The 16,580-nt window shown below is 41.0% G+C and overlaps 2 protein-coding genes across 10 annotated transcripts in view; both read right to left on the bottom strand.

Annotated features, from left to right (window-relative positions):
• MAML2 (mastermind like transcriptional coactivator 2) overlaps window positions 1-3,508 on the bottom strand; it is a 337,243-nt gene extending 333,735 nt beyond the window's left edge. Inside the window, exon 1 of the mRNA XM_032426188.1 lies at window positions 1,699-3,508. Coding sequence (XP_032282079.1) covers window positions 1,699-2,211 — 513 coding nt within the window. The 5' untranslated portion in view covers window positions 2,212-3,508. The remainder of the gene's footprint in view (window positions 1-1,698) is intronic.
• Window positions 3,509-6,146: 2,638 nt separating this feature from the next.
• The window catches only part of CCDC82 (coiled-coil domain containing 82), a 33,163-nt gene continuing 22,729 nt past the window's right edge, over window positions 6,147-16,580 (bottom strand). For 8 of the 9 annotated variants that reach the window (XM_032426280.1, XM_032426273.1, XM_032426272.1 and 5 more), the window contains 2 exons: window positions 13,363-13,548; window positions 6,147-8,197 (listed from right to left, as the gene is read on the bottom strand). In XM_032426280.1, coding sequence (XP_032282171.1) covers window positions 8,132-8,197; window positions 13,363-13,548 — 252 coding nt within the window. In that variant the 3' untranslated portion in view covers window positions 6,147-8,131. Of the gene's footprint in view, window positions 8,198-11,888; window positions 12,990-13,362; window positions 13,549-16,580 lie in introns of those variants that run through there. The other variant, XM_032426281.1, reaches the window with a different exon arrangement.

Raw genomic sequence — 16,580 nt, 5'->3', positions numbered from 1 at the left:
TATAAATTTACTGGGGACAATCAAGGCATTTAGATACTTTTGGCTGCAGATGCCAGGGACACACACATACATACAAACCTCATTCTTCGCTTCATTCGAGTGACTTCCCACGACCCCCACCCCCATTCACCTCAGCAGCTCCCTTTCACAAAACAAACTCCCACTGCTCTCCTAGGGAATTCCAGGGAGAGGTGGGGATGGAACAGGTGCTAGGGAAGGGAAATTAGGCCTTGAAGCTCTAACAGGACCTCACAGGTTAACTGTGTTCAAGGATGAGACAGCAAACACTGGGCAGTTTAACTGTTAGCAGTTAATTTTCATCTGGAACTCGTGCCAGGAAGTTGCAGTTCTAGGCGACCCAAGCAAAATGTGTGTGTGGTGGGACAGAAGACCACTACCCTAGCTCCTAGAATTTCTGGAAACTTCATCACCCCACATCCGGGCTAGGGATCAGGGGGAGCCACAAAGAAGCATCCCATAGGCCAGGCCAGGGAGGGGGGGTGTCCTCTCTCTAGAGCTCCTTTTCAAGTTCCTTTGGGAAAGGAGCTCGACGCACTGCCCTCCTGTTCTTTGGGCTTTTGGAGTACTTTCAGACTCGCATGGCCATTTCCCGCTGCTGACTTTCATTAGGGCTGGCTTGGGCAAACTGGAGCTGCGCTGCGAGCGGACACAGAACATCAGGGGCCCCACAGACCTCAGAAATGGAGGAAGCCTGCCAGGCTGCGGGGCAGGGCTCCACCTTCTACCCAGAGGCCACTGGCCCGGCAGCTCCAGGGGAAGCCGCGCAGGGCAGGCAGTCACCTGACCTGGACTGGCACGGAGAACCAATGATTCAAGGGATACTCCCTCTGGGATGGGGTGTGTCTGTGCCTCTGAGGAAGAACTCCCAGCCAGAAACTTCATCAGAACTTTCAGGTTTGATGTCCTGTCAGCAGGAGTGGCTGAAGACAAGGTACCTCCTAGGATGACAGCGCGGAGACAGCCCCTTCGTGCCTGCCCACGGTCATGAACGCTGCCAGCCGGCACTACCTGACTGTGGGGCCTGGGAAAAGAAGCGAGGTGGGAGGGCGCGGTGGGGGCGTCCGTGGGAAATCAGGGAGCAAGCCTCTCAGAAACATTCCCTCACTGGTCTTGGGGATGTTTCCCCCACAGTTCGCTTTTGACTGAGGGGACACTCATGGAACTTCTCTGTGTTAGAGACCGCCACTTATGGTCTCTTAACCCAAGAAGGGGCCACTTCAAAGGGGGAAGGGGAGAAGGGAAAAGAAGGAAAAGGCTTCGATGAAGGTCAGCGGGACTGACAGATGCCTTCAGGCTGAAGAACGGCTTGTTGGGCCTAATCAGAGCTGGCTAGCCAAAACAGGAGGATCTGTGAGGACAGGGCCTTCCTCAGCGGCTCACTCAGATCCTGCCAGCCTACCCACCTCTTGACTCCAGAGGGCCTCTGGAAAACTCGGGCTTTCTACTGCCTAAGCGACACCCTACGAGTGTAGGAAAGCCCATGAATGAGCACCAGCAGAACTCGATGAGTAAGAGCGTAAAACCGCACCAACTGCCTACCCAGTGGCCTTGCAGGTAGTCAGGTAACGCCTTGGCCCTTTTCAATGCTGTCCACTCCACCTCAGGCCAAGGCAAGCTCTACCCTCACAAGCGGCCACCGGGCCACAGCCAGAATCATGAGAAAACCAGGTGCCTTACCGCAATCAGGGCTGAGTTCCTCTGGTCCCCAGGGGTCGAAGCTTGTGATTGCGGCTCCCCGTCGATCCCACCACCGCCACCATTACTGCTACTGTTCAGCAGGTGCTGCTGGTGGTGATGGTGATAGTCTGGTGGGGGCGGTGGGGCGGCTGTCGCTGCGGCTTGGGAGGCTGCAGGAGGGGCAGCAGGGGGCGGTGGAGGGGCAATAGTGGTGGCCGCAGCGGCAGCGGCCTTGGTGTGCTTGCCAGCCTTCCTCGCCCCCTGGCCATGCTGTACCAGGCTCAGGAGCTGCAAGGTGCTCTCTCGTTCCCGGTCTGAGCTCTCAGCCCTACCACGTTCATAGCGTCCTTCACAGCTCAGGTGGTGCTGGCGGCAGACGGCGATCCGAGCCCGGAGGCGCTCCACGATAGCACTGTGCACTCTCGGGGTGACTGAGCCCCCTCCAAGGAGCCCCGCCCCAGGGGCCCCCCCTAGCCCTCCTGTGGGGGCCTGTGGGGGCGCTGTGTCCCCCATCTTACTGGACACAATGCTGCCTCTGGGATGGTGAGGTGGAAGGAGGCTACTGCTGGCTATTGCAGCCAAATCTGTTTTTGACAATGTGAGCTCAGTGTTCAGGGCCACATGAATAGAGGTCTTCAGAGGTTGGGGGGAGCAGTGGAGAAGGTGTGGGGGAGGGGAGTTAGTAAAAAGAGGGTGAGGAGACAGAACAGAAACCAATCGCAGAGGATTAGTTGGAAACAAACCCTTATCAACTTACTCTAATTGCATTTGACAGCTCTTGAGAAGTTGGACAGAGTTGGTGGGGCTTTTTTTTTTCCCCCACCACGCTGACGAGAGCCACTAGGTACTTTGTAAACACACGATCTGGGGGTTAGAGCAAGAATTCAGGGATTGTCAAGCCAGAGACAGAAACAGACAGCAAAGGGAATTGAGAGGGGTATTAATAGAGAGCTGGACTCCCCCTCACCTAGTTGTTTCAGAAAAAATTTTATGGGGATGTTTCTGCAGAGAAACACATCTCTACCACGTCTATGTAATCTGCAGCCTTTACTTTTCCTCGGGTTAGAAAAAAAAGTGCTGTTTCAGAAAATTTTCGAAGTCAATGTTCAGAATGTACAAAAATCAAGAGAGGCTGTCTTTTGGCTTTTAATTTTTCCTCCCTTTCCTTTGGCTCCGGTGTTTTCTCCTCTTTGGGGTACTGTAGGATGTTGTCTTCTCCCAAAAGAGGGAGATGGCTTTTCAATTGTTAATAATGTCAGTAATTGGACTTTTGGACCATGCTCTTTTCTTCAGCTAATCCAATCACCGGTAAAATCCTCATTCCCTCTAAGGTTTCCTAGCCTTAAATGAAAGCAGTCTGATCAAGTCGCTAGCCACTGAGAGAGATCCTTCAACACATTTTTTTCCTTCCCGCTTAGGCTTCCTCACCCCCGGCTCTATTCTAACACAGTATCAAGAGAGACAAACTCTTCTGAGAGTAATTTACAAACGATGGTCAAACTTACAAACTTCCAGCCAATTGCACCGAGTCATATCCAGCCACTTTTCTGCCCACTTTTGTACATTCCATCCCCGGCCAGTGGATCTGAGGTTCTGGACTCGCAATAAGCAATGTGGTTCTATCTCTTGTATTGCTCCGCTTTATAGATGGAAAAAAAAAAAAGTAGCTTGTATTTTCCTTTCTGTTTCCCGTCTGTTGTTAGCCGCTTTGCTGACACTGGCTCCGCCGCCCGGAGTCACGGCGATACACAGGCTTTCATTGTGCTCCGACAGGAGACGGAGAGAAAGAGAGAGAGTGAGACAGAGAGGGAGAAAGAGAGAGCCAGCAAGCTGCAGATGGGGGCGGGGGGAGGGGGCGGGCGGGAGAGCTGATCCGCGGCTCCCTGGTGGAAGGCTGGTGCCACTGCACGAGTGAGTAATTGCAGCCAGGCCCCGGAGAAAGGGGAACGCAGAGGGCCTCCCAGTGGCCGAAGAGGTAAATCCCGGAGCCTGCGCGTCTCAGTGGGGCTCACTTAGCCTCCCTTGGCTAAGTGGGGAAGGCTGGGGAAATTCCCCAACCTCTACACAACTACTTCACCAGCTCTGAATGTTTAAGCAATTCCCGGCCAGGGAATGTATTTTCCCTTTCAGACCTACATTACGCCCCCCTGAGGATATCGTTTTCATTTTTCAATATGTTGTAAATGACACCACTGAGCACCCTAGCGAGAGCTGGGTGAGCACCGAGGAAATGTTCATTAGTATAATAAGGAAGACGGGTGAGTATGTGCGTGTTGGGAGGGGGAGGAGGGCGGGGTACAGAGGAAATCACATTGCTAGCGCCGAAAGGGCAGGCGAGTGTCTGTCTACCTGCCTGCCTGTTTTGTGTGTCTTTGGGTAAGTCAACCTGGGTGATTACAAGCAAATCAGTAGGCATAATTACAAGATTTTATGACGATGAAATCACCAGTACCAGTTCTAGAAAGGAAAATAAAGGTTTTTCTTTGAAAACACAAGATTACCTGTGACAAACAACTGCCAGATCTGAGGTCTCCATGGAGCTCTGGTTTACATATTTAAGGAGGAAAATCAGTATGTAGCAGTCGAGTTTCAAGAAGTTTAATAACACAAACCAAATACATCAGTTACACACTCTTGTCCCCTCATCTTCATGTGATCCTGCCTTTAAGATCTCAAACTGTAGGGTCGCCTGGGTGGCTCAGTTGTTAAGCATCTGCCTTCGGCTCAGGTCATGATCCTGGGGTCCTGGGATCGAGTCCCACATCGGGCTCCCTGCTCCGCGGGAGTCCTGCTTCTCCCTCTCCCACTCCCCCTGCTCGTGTTCCCTCTCTCGCTGTGTCTCTCTCTATCAAATAAATAAATAAAATATTAAAAAAAAAAAAAGATCTCAAACTGTAGATTGGACTCTGCTTGTCATTATCAATTATGGAGAATAAATGCAGATGAGCCCAGTATTGGGATAGTCAGGACTATAAATATGCTGTGTATCCTAACTTGGAAGTCATTTGGATTTGAGGTCTCAAGCAATGGGACTTGATTAAATCAACTCTCTCATCTCAGTAACATGGTCCTTCTCCAAACTGACCTATGGATAGAAATGAATGGGTAAAGTCAACGCAACCATTTGTAAGACTGGACTTATTTACAATTTAGTTCCCAGTAGGCTGGCCTGCTTTAGTCCATTTTATTTTCACAAGTTCTGGAGTATTTGTTTGGAACTGGGGACAAGTATACTCTGATGGAATGTAACTTTTTTACTTTTCATTGGAACTTCTATCTGTCCTTTCCAAGGCTAAGTTCCTCACTACTCATGTGGGGAAAGGCAGAAATATATTTTTGTTAGGTATACAAATTTGATGGAGAACTCTCTCATGAGGTATTATTAAAAATCAAAGGAGTTTTGATCATTTTATATTTGATTTTTTTAAAAGTTGTATTCATTAGACATTATCTTCCATTACTATGGGTACTTTATATTCAGCAATCGTACTTGATAAAAGAAAATGTAATATTTAAATTTAAAACTGTTCACTCGACAGTCATGTTGTAGCACTGGTTTTCATTAGTAACTCAGAATCCTTAGTCAAATCTGCTATTCCTTTCTGATATAAACTTTGATTTCCATGCTATACAGGGACATACCTAAAAACTTGTCAAGCAGGAATGTAGTAAGTTTTCATACTATATTCAGTGGTGTAAGTCACTTTTTTAGAGTGTCTTTTGTATACATTTGTCCTTTACAGCCATTTAATTTCAAGCTGAAATCATTATCATCTACATCCTCATTTCCATTCACATCAGCTACTGTTTATTTAATCACTGTTTCAGGCACAGCACTTCACACAGATCTCCCTCAATCCACAGTCTTGAAAGGTAAGTATTATTGACCTCATTTAGAAAGGAGGAAACTGAGGCTCACAGAAATTAAGCTCTTTGTTCCAGTTCAAGTAACAGCTCAGGACTCTACCTCAACACTGATGTCAAACCTATGCTCTCTTAACCGCTGGGCTTGCTGCCTCAATATAGCAAAGCTGCAATTATACTGTAATCAGCTTGCTAGAGTCTAAGCCAGTCCTGTAATACCTCCAAGAAACGAGTAGTGAATAGAACTACCCATCTGAAGATGAGAGCAGACAAGTGAGAAAACATGGTCAATCACATCCACCTGCCAATAAAATAAACATTTATTTTTTCCTCGTTCCCCCCCTGCCCTTTTTATGGTATTGTTCTCTAACCCTAAAGTTTCTGGGTAGCCATATGAATTCTTTTAAGCATTACTTTCCTTTTACTTGTCCATTTCTCTCATCATCTCTACTAACCATGGCTACCTAACACTAAAGCACCTAACACCACAGTAATAATGCCCAGATCTAAATAGTTCACAGACATGTGAGATTTTAAGTTTACAAAATATTTTTTATTATATTGAATCAATGATACTGATGATTATGATGATGACAAAATAATACAGTATGTCATAATACCTGTAAAGGTTAATTCAGTTTTTTCAACATTTCCATTTTCTTATGGACTACTTGCTTTTGGCCCCCCTAATCTATGCTCATTCTCATTTCCTAACAGCCTGTCTCTCTGCCATTCTTTTGGTGTTACCGTATGCCTAAAAGCCTCTTGTATTCTTCAAACACCCACTGAAGACGTTTGCTTGGCTGCAGTAACCTCAGACATCAGCAAAACTACTTTTACATTTCCTGATCAACAGTCAGAATGCTGTTCCAAGAGGAAAAATGCTTCACGCCAACAAGGTGCCTGACCTAGGAACTGGGTCAGCTGCCATCATTAAGTCCCTCTAATCATTAGTGCCTTAATTTTTACAAATCAAATGCATGGTATTTCAAACAATACATAAATTAATTTTAAAAACTCCAGGTGGAAGGAACTCTCGCTCTTCAGCGTTCTCAAGCTTGTCTGTAGTGTCACGCACGTATGAGAAGTGATGCTTCCAGGGGCATTAGAGATCCTTTACAAATCATTCGCTTTCCTTTTCCATGGTCTTCCTTTTTACAAGTCATTCATGGTCCTTCACCCTTCCAACTTGACTATTACTTTCCCTCCAATTCTGCCTTGCTTCTTTTTGGGCACTGTCACTTCATCTTCAACTTTCAACTATGGCTTCATTTCAGTTAAGGATTATTTCCATATGCCAGAGAAATAAGAATAGAGATATGTGACTGAAATTTCTATTTCACACTTTTCAAAAAGGTATGTACTTCTCACGTGAAACATCAGCCTCAGTATTCTCAGCACTTCTGTGAGCTTTTTCCACTCGTTTTGCTTACAATAAGAATAGGGATAATTTCAGAAAATTGATGAAAACACTAAGTAATCTCTATGTAAGGACTTAATAAAGTGTAGCTTTTTATGTGTGCACATACACTGAACTCCATGCATGAACCGCATAATAACTGAAGCCAGGTTCAATCAACACTTGAGGTGAGAAACAATTATCTAAAATTGCACCGTAAAATAGATCCTACTATGACACTACCTTTAAGAATTAAAGATACAGAATAGACAGGGTCCATTTGGTCACTATGAAACCATTTCACTTTATTATATTATGGGAAAATTTAGATGTGCAAAGCAATGCAGATGCCAAAGTATTCTTTTAAACTATTTTTGGCTGAATTCGTCTCTCTGAAGTCTTCAGATCCTAACATAAATACATATATGGGAAAGGTTTTGGATAAAAATAAATAAAATACATCTTAATCATTAACATGTAGACAAATTGAATAAAAGATAGAAAGAACATTGTGAAGCATGAAAATACATATCACGAAATTATTCCTGAATGTGACGGTTGAAAGACTCTGGAGGCCTGAGATCTATTTCTAAAGGGAACTTTAGAAAAGGAGAGAAGCTCTCCTCTTTGGAATGGGTAAACTACAATCTGATTCTGACACGAGGGGATTGAACTGAATGAGACATTCGGTTTCTTCCACGGCCCACTGATCTAAATAAGGACAGTAGCAAAGAATATATCAGTGCAGATCATTTAATACTGTGAAAAGATAATAAACACATCTGGGCAGGGATTCAATAATAAATACACATAGATGTTAGTCTGAATTCATTTTTAAAATACAGTATTTGTCTATTAAGCTGACAGGACATGAACAGCTCATTTGCTTGATAATCATCTGTTATAAAGGCATTGTTTTATAACTTTAAAATAACTCTTACTTAAAAATTATTAGACTTCTGTTTTCTATGTACAGCAGATAAAACTTTTATTTGACTGTAGAGTGCCATTTCATGGAAATTAAGATGAACATATGTTTTAAACAAGATATTTGCCATGAAAATACACACAAAATATCTAAATATGTCACACGATACAGAGAAACAAGACTCATGATCTTCACATTTACAGGAATTTATAAAATCTTCTCTGAAGGAAATGTGTTACAATTCAGTCAAACTTCTCATCTTGAAAGTAATCCGCCCAATTTAGATATTCTTGAAGTTGACCATATTTCTGTGTATACAATAAAAAAGCTAGTTATTTTACTCAAAGCAAAGAAGATAAGGTAGGCCTTTTCAATCTATAGACACAAACAGGAACACGTTCACTTCTCATTTCAGGATAATCATGAACAAAATTCTTATAAACAGGGACACAATTTCAAATAAGCATTTCTAACCCATAAAGTATTGGAAAGAGATCAAACTGAACATTATTATTAATCTCATAATGTTCTTATAAATTGTAATTTTTCTATTATCATATTTGTGGAAGTATAACAGCTTCAATAACTTATTCAACAAAAATTTGTTGAACACATAACATATATTGAATACTTTCTAATGACTGTCTAGGTACAAAAAAAATTGCTTTCCCTGTCCCTAGAAGACCAGAGTTCAGTGGTAATACAGCAATAACAAGTGCCATAAAGAACTATATAGACACTGTATGAAGGTTCAGGAGAGTAGCCATGGTTAGTTGAGGTGATCAGAAAAGAAGAGAAGCACTTAAACTGTCATGGGAGAAAGGATTTGGTTGGCAAAGATTTGGGGGGGGGCGGGCAACAGTCCATACAACAGTGAAAAGGCAAGAAAGTATGAGGTTTGACTACAATTTGAGGTTTGTTTAGGGGAATAGAGAGAGATGAGACTGAACCAAAGAGGCTGTGGTCAAAGTATGAAATGCTAGGTGAAGGAGTTTAGCAATAATGTGACAGGCAATGTGAAATTGTTAAAGTGTTAAGGCAGAGACTGACATGATCTGGGGTGTATTTTAAGAAAAATGTTAAAACATCCATTCTAGAATATTTTGGCATTTAGTTATGAATCTATTGTAATAAGTTAGGTAATGAGATTCCAAATTTAAGTGACAGCCAATGAAGATGAAGAGTCAAGACCAGGGTAGGACAAGGTAAGAGAGGAGTCAGGATGATTTGGAAATTTCACTGATGATTTGGAAACTGTGATTTGGAAACTCAACTGCTGACTTCAGTTGAGGAGATTAACTGACCTAATGGTTTCTTTACTTATGAACTCTGGTTCCACTCCTAGTAAAGGAAGAGAGGATCCTGATGACCCTGACTTTGGTGGTGATAGGAACCTATGGAAAAGCATAGGAGGAATGTGTTTTCCTTCTAGACAGGGCCATGAAACTTTTGTCCCCTCAAAGATCTGTGACTGGATCACCTTCTCTGGAAAGAATGAAGAAAAGAACAGGAGGGGAAATAACCTTTGAACTACTTAGGGATTCTTTTGACCGACTACTTAGGTTCTACCAGACAGAAGTAAAGTACTCTAGAATTAGAAACCTATACCTTAAAAGTTTGATAGTTTTTATGCTTTTTATATTATCTTTCTTTATATTCTTTTTTCTCTTATTAAATTTTTTCTGGAAAATTATAATCTGTCCCAGCTATACTAAGAAAAGGAAGGAAAATCTCTCCTTGCTTTTATTACTAATAATAGTTAACATTAATTGATCACTTACTAATTGCTAGGTCCAATACTAAATGCTTAAAATGTGTTGATCATTTAATTTCCACAATCAAAACTCTATTATTATTGTTTTAATTCCTATTTTACTGAAGAGACAACTTAGAGAAATAAAGTAACTTGCCTCCAGATTCTACTGCTAGAAAATATTTAAATCTGTGCTTTTAACCATCATAGTATGCTATTTCTGAGACTTAAAGTTGGGAGGGACCAGGCAGGGTGCAGCTTTAGTAAGAAGAAAAAAAAAAAAAGCCCTCCAAAGGAAAAGTGAAACTCAGAGAGAAGGCAGTTCGTAATTCCTGGTCATTCAATCCATTTAAAGATTCTGGTTCCATCATTCTTTTTTCCTAAAAATCTGGAGAGTTTGGATCTTATTATGTTAACCCCTTCAAGTGCCAGGATGGACCTACTGATTAAAACAGGTGGGACTGTGGAAAGGGAATGTGAGAAAGAGGTCAGAACATAAAAGAAGGAGTTTGGAGTCTTCTGCTCAGAAAAAGAGCAGTTAGATGTGAAGAAAGGAATGGGTTTACCGAGGCAGAGAGCTATAAAGAGGCTGAGAACGGAACCTAGAGTGACATGCACCTTTAAGCAGGGCCCTCAATGTTTAATTTGCTTAAGAATCACCTGATTTGTTAAATACTGGGTGTTTAACACCCCCAAGGATTCTCATTCAATAGGTCTGCAGTGAGGCCAGGAACTACACATTTTCCACAAACTTCTAGGTGAGTCTGACATAGGTAGTTAGGGCCATGATTTGAGAAACATCAGTTTAAGGAGCGAAAGAAAAATTAAAAGAAAAAAAGTTTTAAAGGGGAGAAAGAAAAAGACACCACATAAAAAGTTTCAGGAAGGGGTGGGATATCAAATCATTATTTAAAATTCTTTCTTATGTAACAATCTTTATGTAATACATTTAAAATTTACATACAACTGTAAAACTGAGACTTGATACTTTCGACGTACTTTCTTCACTTCCTGATGTTCATGTATTCACCACCCCATCCCAACAACCCTATCTTCAGCTTCTCTGGAAATCCCATCATCACATTCACTTTCTTCTTAACAAGAAACATTCATTAGAATTTAGCCAGTGGCATATGATAGTATGTTCTTCCAGTCAAATTTAGAATGAGACAATTACTTTTATTATATTTATTATAGGTTTTGGTTTTATTATAATTTTCTTATCATTCTTTCCTTTCTTACACTCAAGTAGCTCCTACCCTTTAATGTCATCCTAGGTTAAAAACAGATCATCCTAGCTCAATTGTTAGGAGGAGGAACAAGAAGAATGAAGTCAGTCAGGTTGGCAGGTCTTTGGGAAGATACGCTGAGATATCCTGAGACAAGGGAAGAAAAACGCTTGGAGGAGGAAGGGGCAGGTAAGGGAAAAAGCAAGGTGTGTAATACAAGCTGGGAGGAAAGCCAGGACCAGATAGTTTGTGTGAGGTAAAAGAAGGGGTTGACATAATAATTAGGAAGAGCAAAAAGGGCCACAGATAGGGCGACTCAAGCAGCACTGAGCCCTGGCATTCAGAAGGGTTAGGGTAGCTATGGCCATGAGCCTGCAACCAAGGAAGAAGGTGTGCATCACAAGCACATGCAAGGCTGTCACACAAGGACGCTCACATTCTCTGAGGGGTAAGTGGAGTGACGCTGAGAGATGTCAGAGCACTTGATAAATTCTGAAGTTTAATCACAGCACAGAAAGCTGCATATGGGTTTACAGTGGCTCTAAACTTTAGTTTCTAGGACATCTTTTGAGAAAATTTATAGATAAATATTTTTAAAACAGGAGGGATCCCAAAAAGAAAATGAAGCTCTTTGGTATTGCATGTGGAAAAAAAGGTGCATGCTGTCCTAGACTTTCATGATCTTGAACTACAACTGTCCACTGCTAAGTGTTGTTCTTGAAGCATAATAGAACACTTGGCTTTTTTCTTCCTAAGAGTATTTTTTCTTATTCCAGGTCCCTTCTGTTAGAAATCCTGTTAAGCTTTTTCTAAGGTTCATGATCTGGAAGTGCTTTTAGTTTTTCTCTGCAAGAAGTTTAACATTCTTGGGGCACCTGGGTGGCTCAGTCATTGAGTGTCTGCCTTCGGCTCAGGTCATGATCCCAGGGTCCTGGAATCGAGCCCCACATCAGGCTCTCTGCTCAGTGGGAAGCCTGCTTCTCCCTCTCCCACTCCCCCTACTTGTGTCCCCTCTCTCGCTCTCTGTGTCAAATAAATAAAATCTTTAAAAAAAAAAAGTTTAATGTTCTTCCCCATTTATACTATTATTACATAATATGTATAGTACATGCACAGTGATTTTTCTAAACAATTTTTAAAAAAATGGTGTCCCAATAGGCTTTTCAACTCCACTGGAGGGTTGGCAACCCTTAAATGCACCCATAAAGGCAGCTAAGAATTTCGTGTCATCATGGAAAATGAAGATGGGACTTACTGGATAAGTCATGGCTCCTCCCTAAGGCTAATAGAAAAGCACAGAGGAGGACAGGGAGGAAAGCACTGGGAGAGAAGTCGAAGCAAAGTAAAAGATAAAAAGCTGAGGAGAGTAAAATGATAGAAAGACTACGGGAGGTTCCAGATGGGGGGACGGCGGGGGAGGCAGAGAGATCACCAGGTGGGGCCTTGTGGTGGGAGGAGAACTGTCAGAAGGGAAACCAGTTCTGATGCCACTGTCCAGACTGGGAGACCTCTGCGGAACATGACGTGTCCTGACAAGTTCCTGTTGTTTGTTCTCTTTTTCTTTCCCTCTGCTTGTAAGTTTATTCACTGAGCTCTCTTCTTTTTTATCTTCCTCTTTTACAAATTTCCTTATGGTATAAATAACCCAGGCAACAGATCTCAAGTCAGGCTTTTTTTTTTTTTTAAAGATTAAATATACTGTTGATCTGAGTTGCCTGAAAATCTACTATGTTTTCTCTCATACATTCACGTAACTAGACTTGTTTTAGAAGATTGCAATCATATTAGCATTCTTTCCAAGTACCATAAACAATTCTAAAAGCTCTGTGAGCAGACCAGAGCTTATGAGCTGCCAGCAGATCTTCGGGAATCCAGTGCACTCTTCAAAACCCCCACTTTATCCCTGATATCAAACTTAGTGATCAACAGGATTTGGGGGGATCAAAATCAGTGCCGTGGCCTGAAACCTCTGCATTCCCCTTGATCTTCAGTTACAGTGCTCACTGCTCAGCCCATGTCCTCAAGAAGAGGATGTGGGGGGTATTAGAACTGGCAGCCGAGATCCTTTCCTCAGATTGGTACCAGGTGCTTCTTCACTCTCGGGTCACAAGAACTGTTCTAAAGAATAGGAAGCAGACAAGCAGAGGTGAGTCCTATACTTTGTCAAAGAAAATAGGGACTTAATATATATGTAAGGAATACCATATATATAAAAGTGAAAGGACAGAGGTCCTTCATTACAGGACGGTATTATTGAGGATTTCAATTTATCTGATGAGCTGAAGGAATGCTTAGAACATCAGGGCACCTATTCAGGGTGGGACAATGATAAGCATGAAAGGAATGGGTGGAAGAAGAGAAAATACAAAGACGGGGAAAAGGAGAGATTCTCTTTTAAATTTCACTGTCCTCTAGTCATTTGTATCCTTCTGCTGATCATAATTAGGCTCCAGAATCTATGAATGAGATGATTCTTCTATATTCACCTTACCTCCTTAATCCAGCCACTTTCTTTTGACTGACTGAAAATTCTTTCCACTGTTTCTTTAACCTGTTCATCTTCAACTTCTTCTGTCTTTGCAATGGAGCAACATTCCTGGTACAGCTTGAACTTAAAATGTTTCAGTTTATGATAAATTCGGGTACGATCAGCACAAATTCTGCCAACAGTAAACACCTAAATCAAGGAATAAACATTATTATCTGACATATGAAGTAAAAAATATACTAATGATTATACAGCCTTTCTGGCTGTATATTAGCAAAATCTAATAAACGCATTATTAATTTTTAAAATGTTTATACAATGGTTCCTTTACCTTCTCTCATTATATAACTTAGATAAGAAAAACTGAGCATCTGCTATGTTTCAAGTATTGGGCTAAGCACTGGAGATATATAAGTGAAAGAGGTACTACCTGTGTTAGGGGAGCTTACAGTCTTGGGAGAAAAACAAACGATCACAGAACAATGTGTCAAATGATGGGCAAGAGATGCTATCAAGGTACAGAGGAGGGACAATTAACCCAATTCAGTGATGAGAAGAATCCTTGAGTGGGTGATGCTTGAACTAAGTCTTCAGAAAATAGTTAGCCAAGTTTGAGAAGGAGGAGAAAAATGGCTTTTAACACAGAAGGATGGGCATACCTGAAGCAAGAAAAGCGTGCAAGCAATTGTATGTACATAGTTACTGAGTTAAAAATGTCTAGATTAACGATAATTTTCTAACTTATAAGCAACATGTAAAACTGAAACAAACTCTTATAACCAATATTCAGTATTGGCAGTTTTTCATTAAATTAGTTTTTTCCAAAAAATATTGTCAAGTAAAAAATAACTTTGTGTTTAGTCATATTTGTTTCCTTAATTAGTCACTCTGATATAACACATTAATATTTATTGTTAGCAAACTATGAGAATTTTAATTTCTATGTTTATGTGGACTTCCAGGATTCTATGATTAAGAATACTCTTCTTGGGGCACCTGGGTGGCTCAGTCGTTAAGTGTCTGCCTTCGGCTCAGGGTCCTGGGATGGAGCCCCGCATCGGGCTCCCTGCCCAGCGGGAAGCCTGCTTCTCCCTCTCCCACTCCCCCTGCTTGTGTTCCCTCTCTCGCTGTGTCTCTCTCTGTCAAATAAATAAAATCTTAAAAAAAAAAAAAAGAATACTCTTCTTGTGAAATCAACCAACCAGAACATTCCTCTTTCAGAATGTTTTGCATATGTACTGTTATACACACTGATAACTAAAATAGGAACTCTAAAAACTAAACATTACAGCTAAAAACATTATAACATGATCAATCTTCTCTGGATTAACCTGAGGAAATAGACAAACTCCTTGTTAAATTATATATTTGTCTCTATGCCTAAATTCACTAATGGGTTATGCTTTCATGAGTTCAGTACAAGTGGTATAGTTACAGTATTGATCTATGTAACTTGTATTCTATCTGACAATCTGACAAAGAACTGCATTGTTTTTCTGAAGCCACACTGCAAGGGTTCACAAAGGTGATGAGTTCAATAAATAATCTGAGTATATTGGCAAAAAATAGTAATAAAATGAAGAGTGTATTGGCAAAACTGAATAAAAGTTACATATGATCAGCAACAGTCAGGTTTGATGCATCATCTTGTGAAGATGGTATTTGGGACATCTTACAGTCTTTCTTAAAATCCTCGAAAGTTGAAGAAAACCAGGTTCAGATTTCTGTTAAAGTTCTATGAAAACCTTTCTGTTTTTCAGATCATTAGAAATAATCAGGTATTATTGTACATTGCTTGTTTACTCCCAGGAACCTTCCTGTTTCAACATTATCGTCAAACCAGTCATATCAACGCTAACAGTTCCCTTGCTGATGCCTCCTTTTTTACTTTGAGTGAAAAAGGTACCACAATATTGCAGTGGCCACAAGCGGTACCCTCTGTCTCTCCATTTCTGTCATCAAAGTAGACTGTGTGGGAGAAGTCTCCTACGGCTGTTCTGGATAAAGTACAGTAGAAGAATAATATAATTTTTTAAAAATTTCCAGCACACTGTATTTTATATTTCCACAAAACTGAGGAATTTATCTGTATAAAATTTTTAAGTTGGGGCAAGAGGGAAGGAGAGGTCTTTAAAAATCCTTATTTAAATTTTTTTTTTACCTGTATGAAACAAAAATACCCATTGAAAATATTTAACATTATAGTTTACTTCTTTCCATTTCTAATTCCTATCTTCTTGGCCGCTACTTACACTTATGTAGATCAATAAACCCAAAATTACCTTTAGAATATTCTCACACTATTTTTCCCCAAAATGTGATCACATTTTAAAAGCCTAAACCATTGTTAGTAAGTGTTCGCAGAAAAGGGTAAATGCTTCGATGAACTTCATGATTGTGTCATCTGCTTTAATTGGATTACTCTGCCTAGCATAAACTTATGGGCACTGAATATGTATAGTTTTATGATTCTGGCTATACGTAGTTATCCAGTATTCTAAAAAGATGTATCATAATCTTTCTCTCTCTAGGAATCTTACTGTCCATGAAACTGCTAGTTTCAATGCAACCATACAAAACTGCATTTTATCATTTGATTTAAAAATACGTTGCTACTTTGAGAGCTATCAACTGACATTTTAAGGTAGGTTTTAATTGTATATCTTTAGATGGAAAATAATAATTTTCTAATATATTTGTTAACTTTGATGTTTTCCATTGTGTGACTGGTGTATTAATGTTCTTTGCTTTTATTCTGTGAGATCTCTTTTATTTTTTAGATATTTGAATAACTATTTTATACAGAATCTTTACTCTTTCACAGGAATATCAGAACTCCAGAAATGGTTTTCTAACTCACTTCCCTTTCCAGAATTAGCTGTAGACAGCAAAGACTGTGAATGTACAGCACTATTTTTGACCTATACAATAGAACATGATCCTTAAAGTATTAAATCACTTTTATTAAGATTCTATGTGTCTTGGGCGCCTGGGTGGCTGAGTTGGTTAAGCGACTGCCTTGGGCTCAGGTCATGATCCTGGAGTCCCTGGATCGAGTCCCGCGTAGGGCTCCCTGCTCAGCGGGGAGTCTGCTTCTCCCTCTGACCCTCCCCCTTCTCATGTGCTCTCTCTCTCATTCTCTCTCTCTCTCTCACAAATAAATAAATAAAATCTTTTAAAAAAAAAGATTCTATGTGTCTTAACTCATAAAAAATCATAGA

This window comes from Phoca vitulina, unplaced genomic scaffold (genome assembly GCF_004348235.1).
Source record: "Phoca vitulina isolate PV1807 unplaced genomic scaffold, GSC_HSeal_1.0 scaffold34, whole genome shotgun sequence".
Taxonomy (NCBI): domain Eukaryota; kingdom Metazoa; phylum Chordata; class Mammalia; order Carnivora; family Phocidae; genus Phoca; species Phoca vitulina.
Note: the sequence above shows the minus strand (reverse complement) of the source record. Positions and strands in the feature narration are given on the sequence as shown.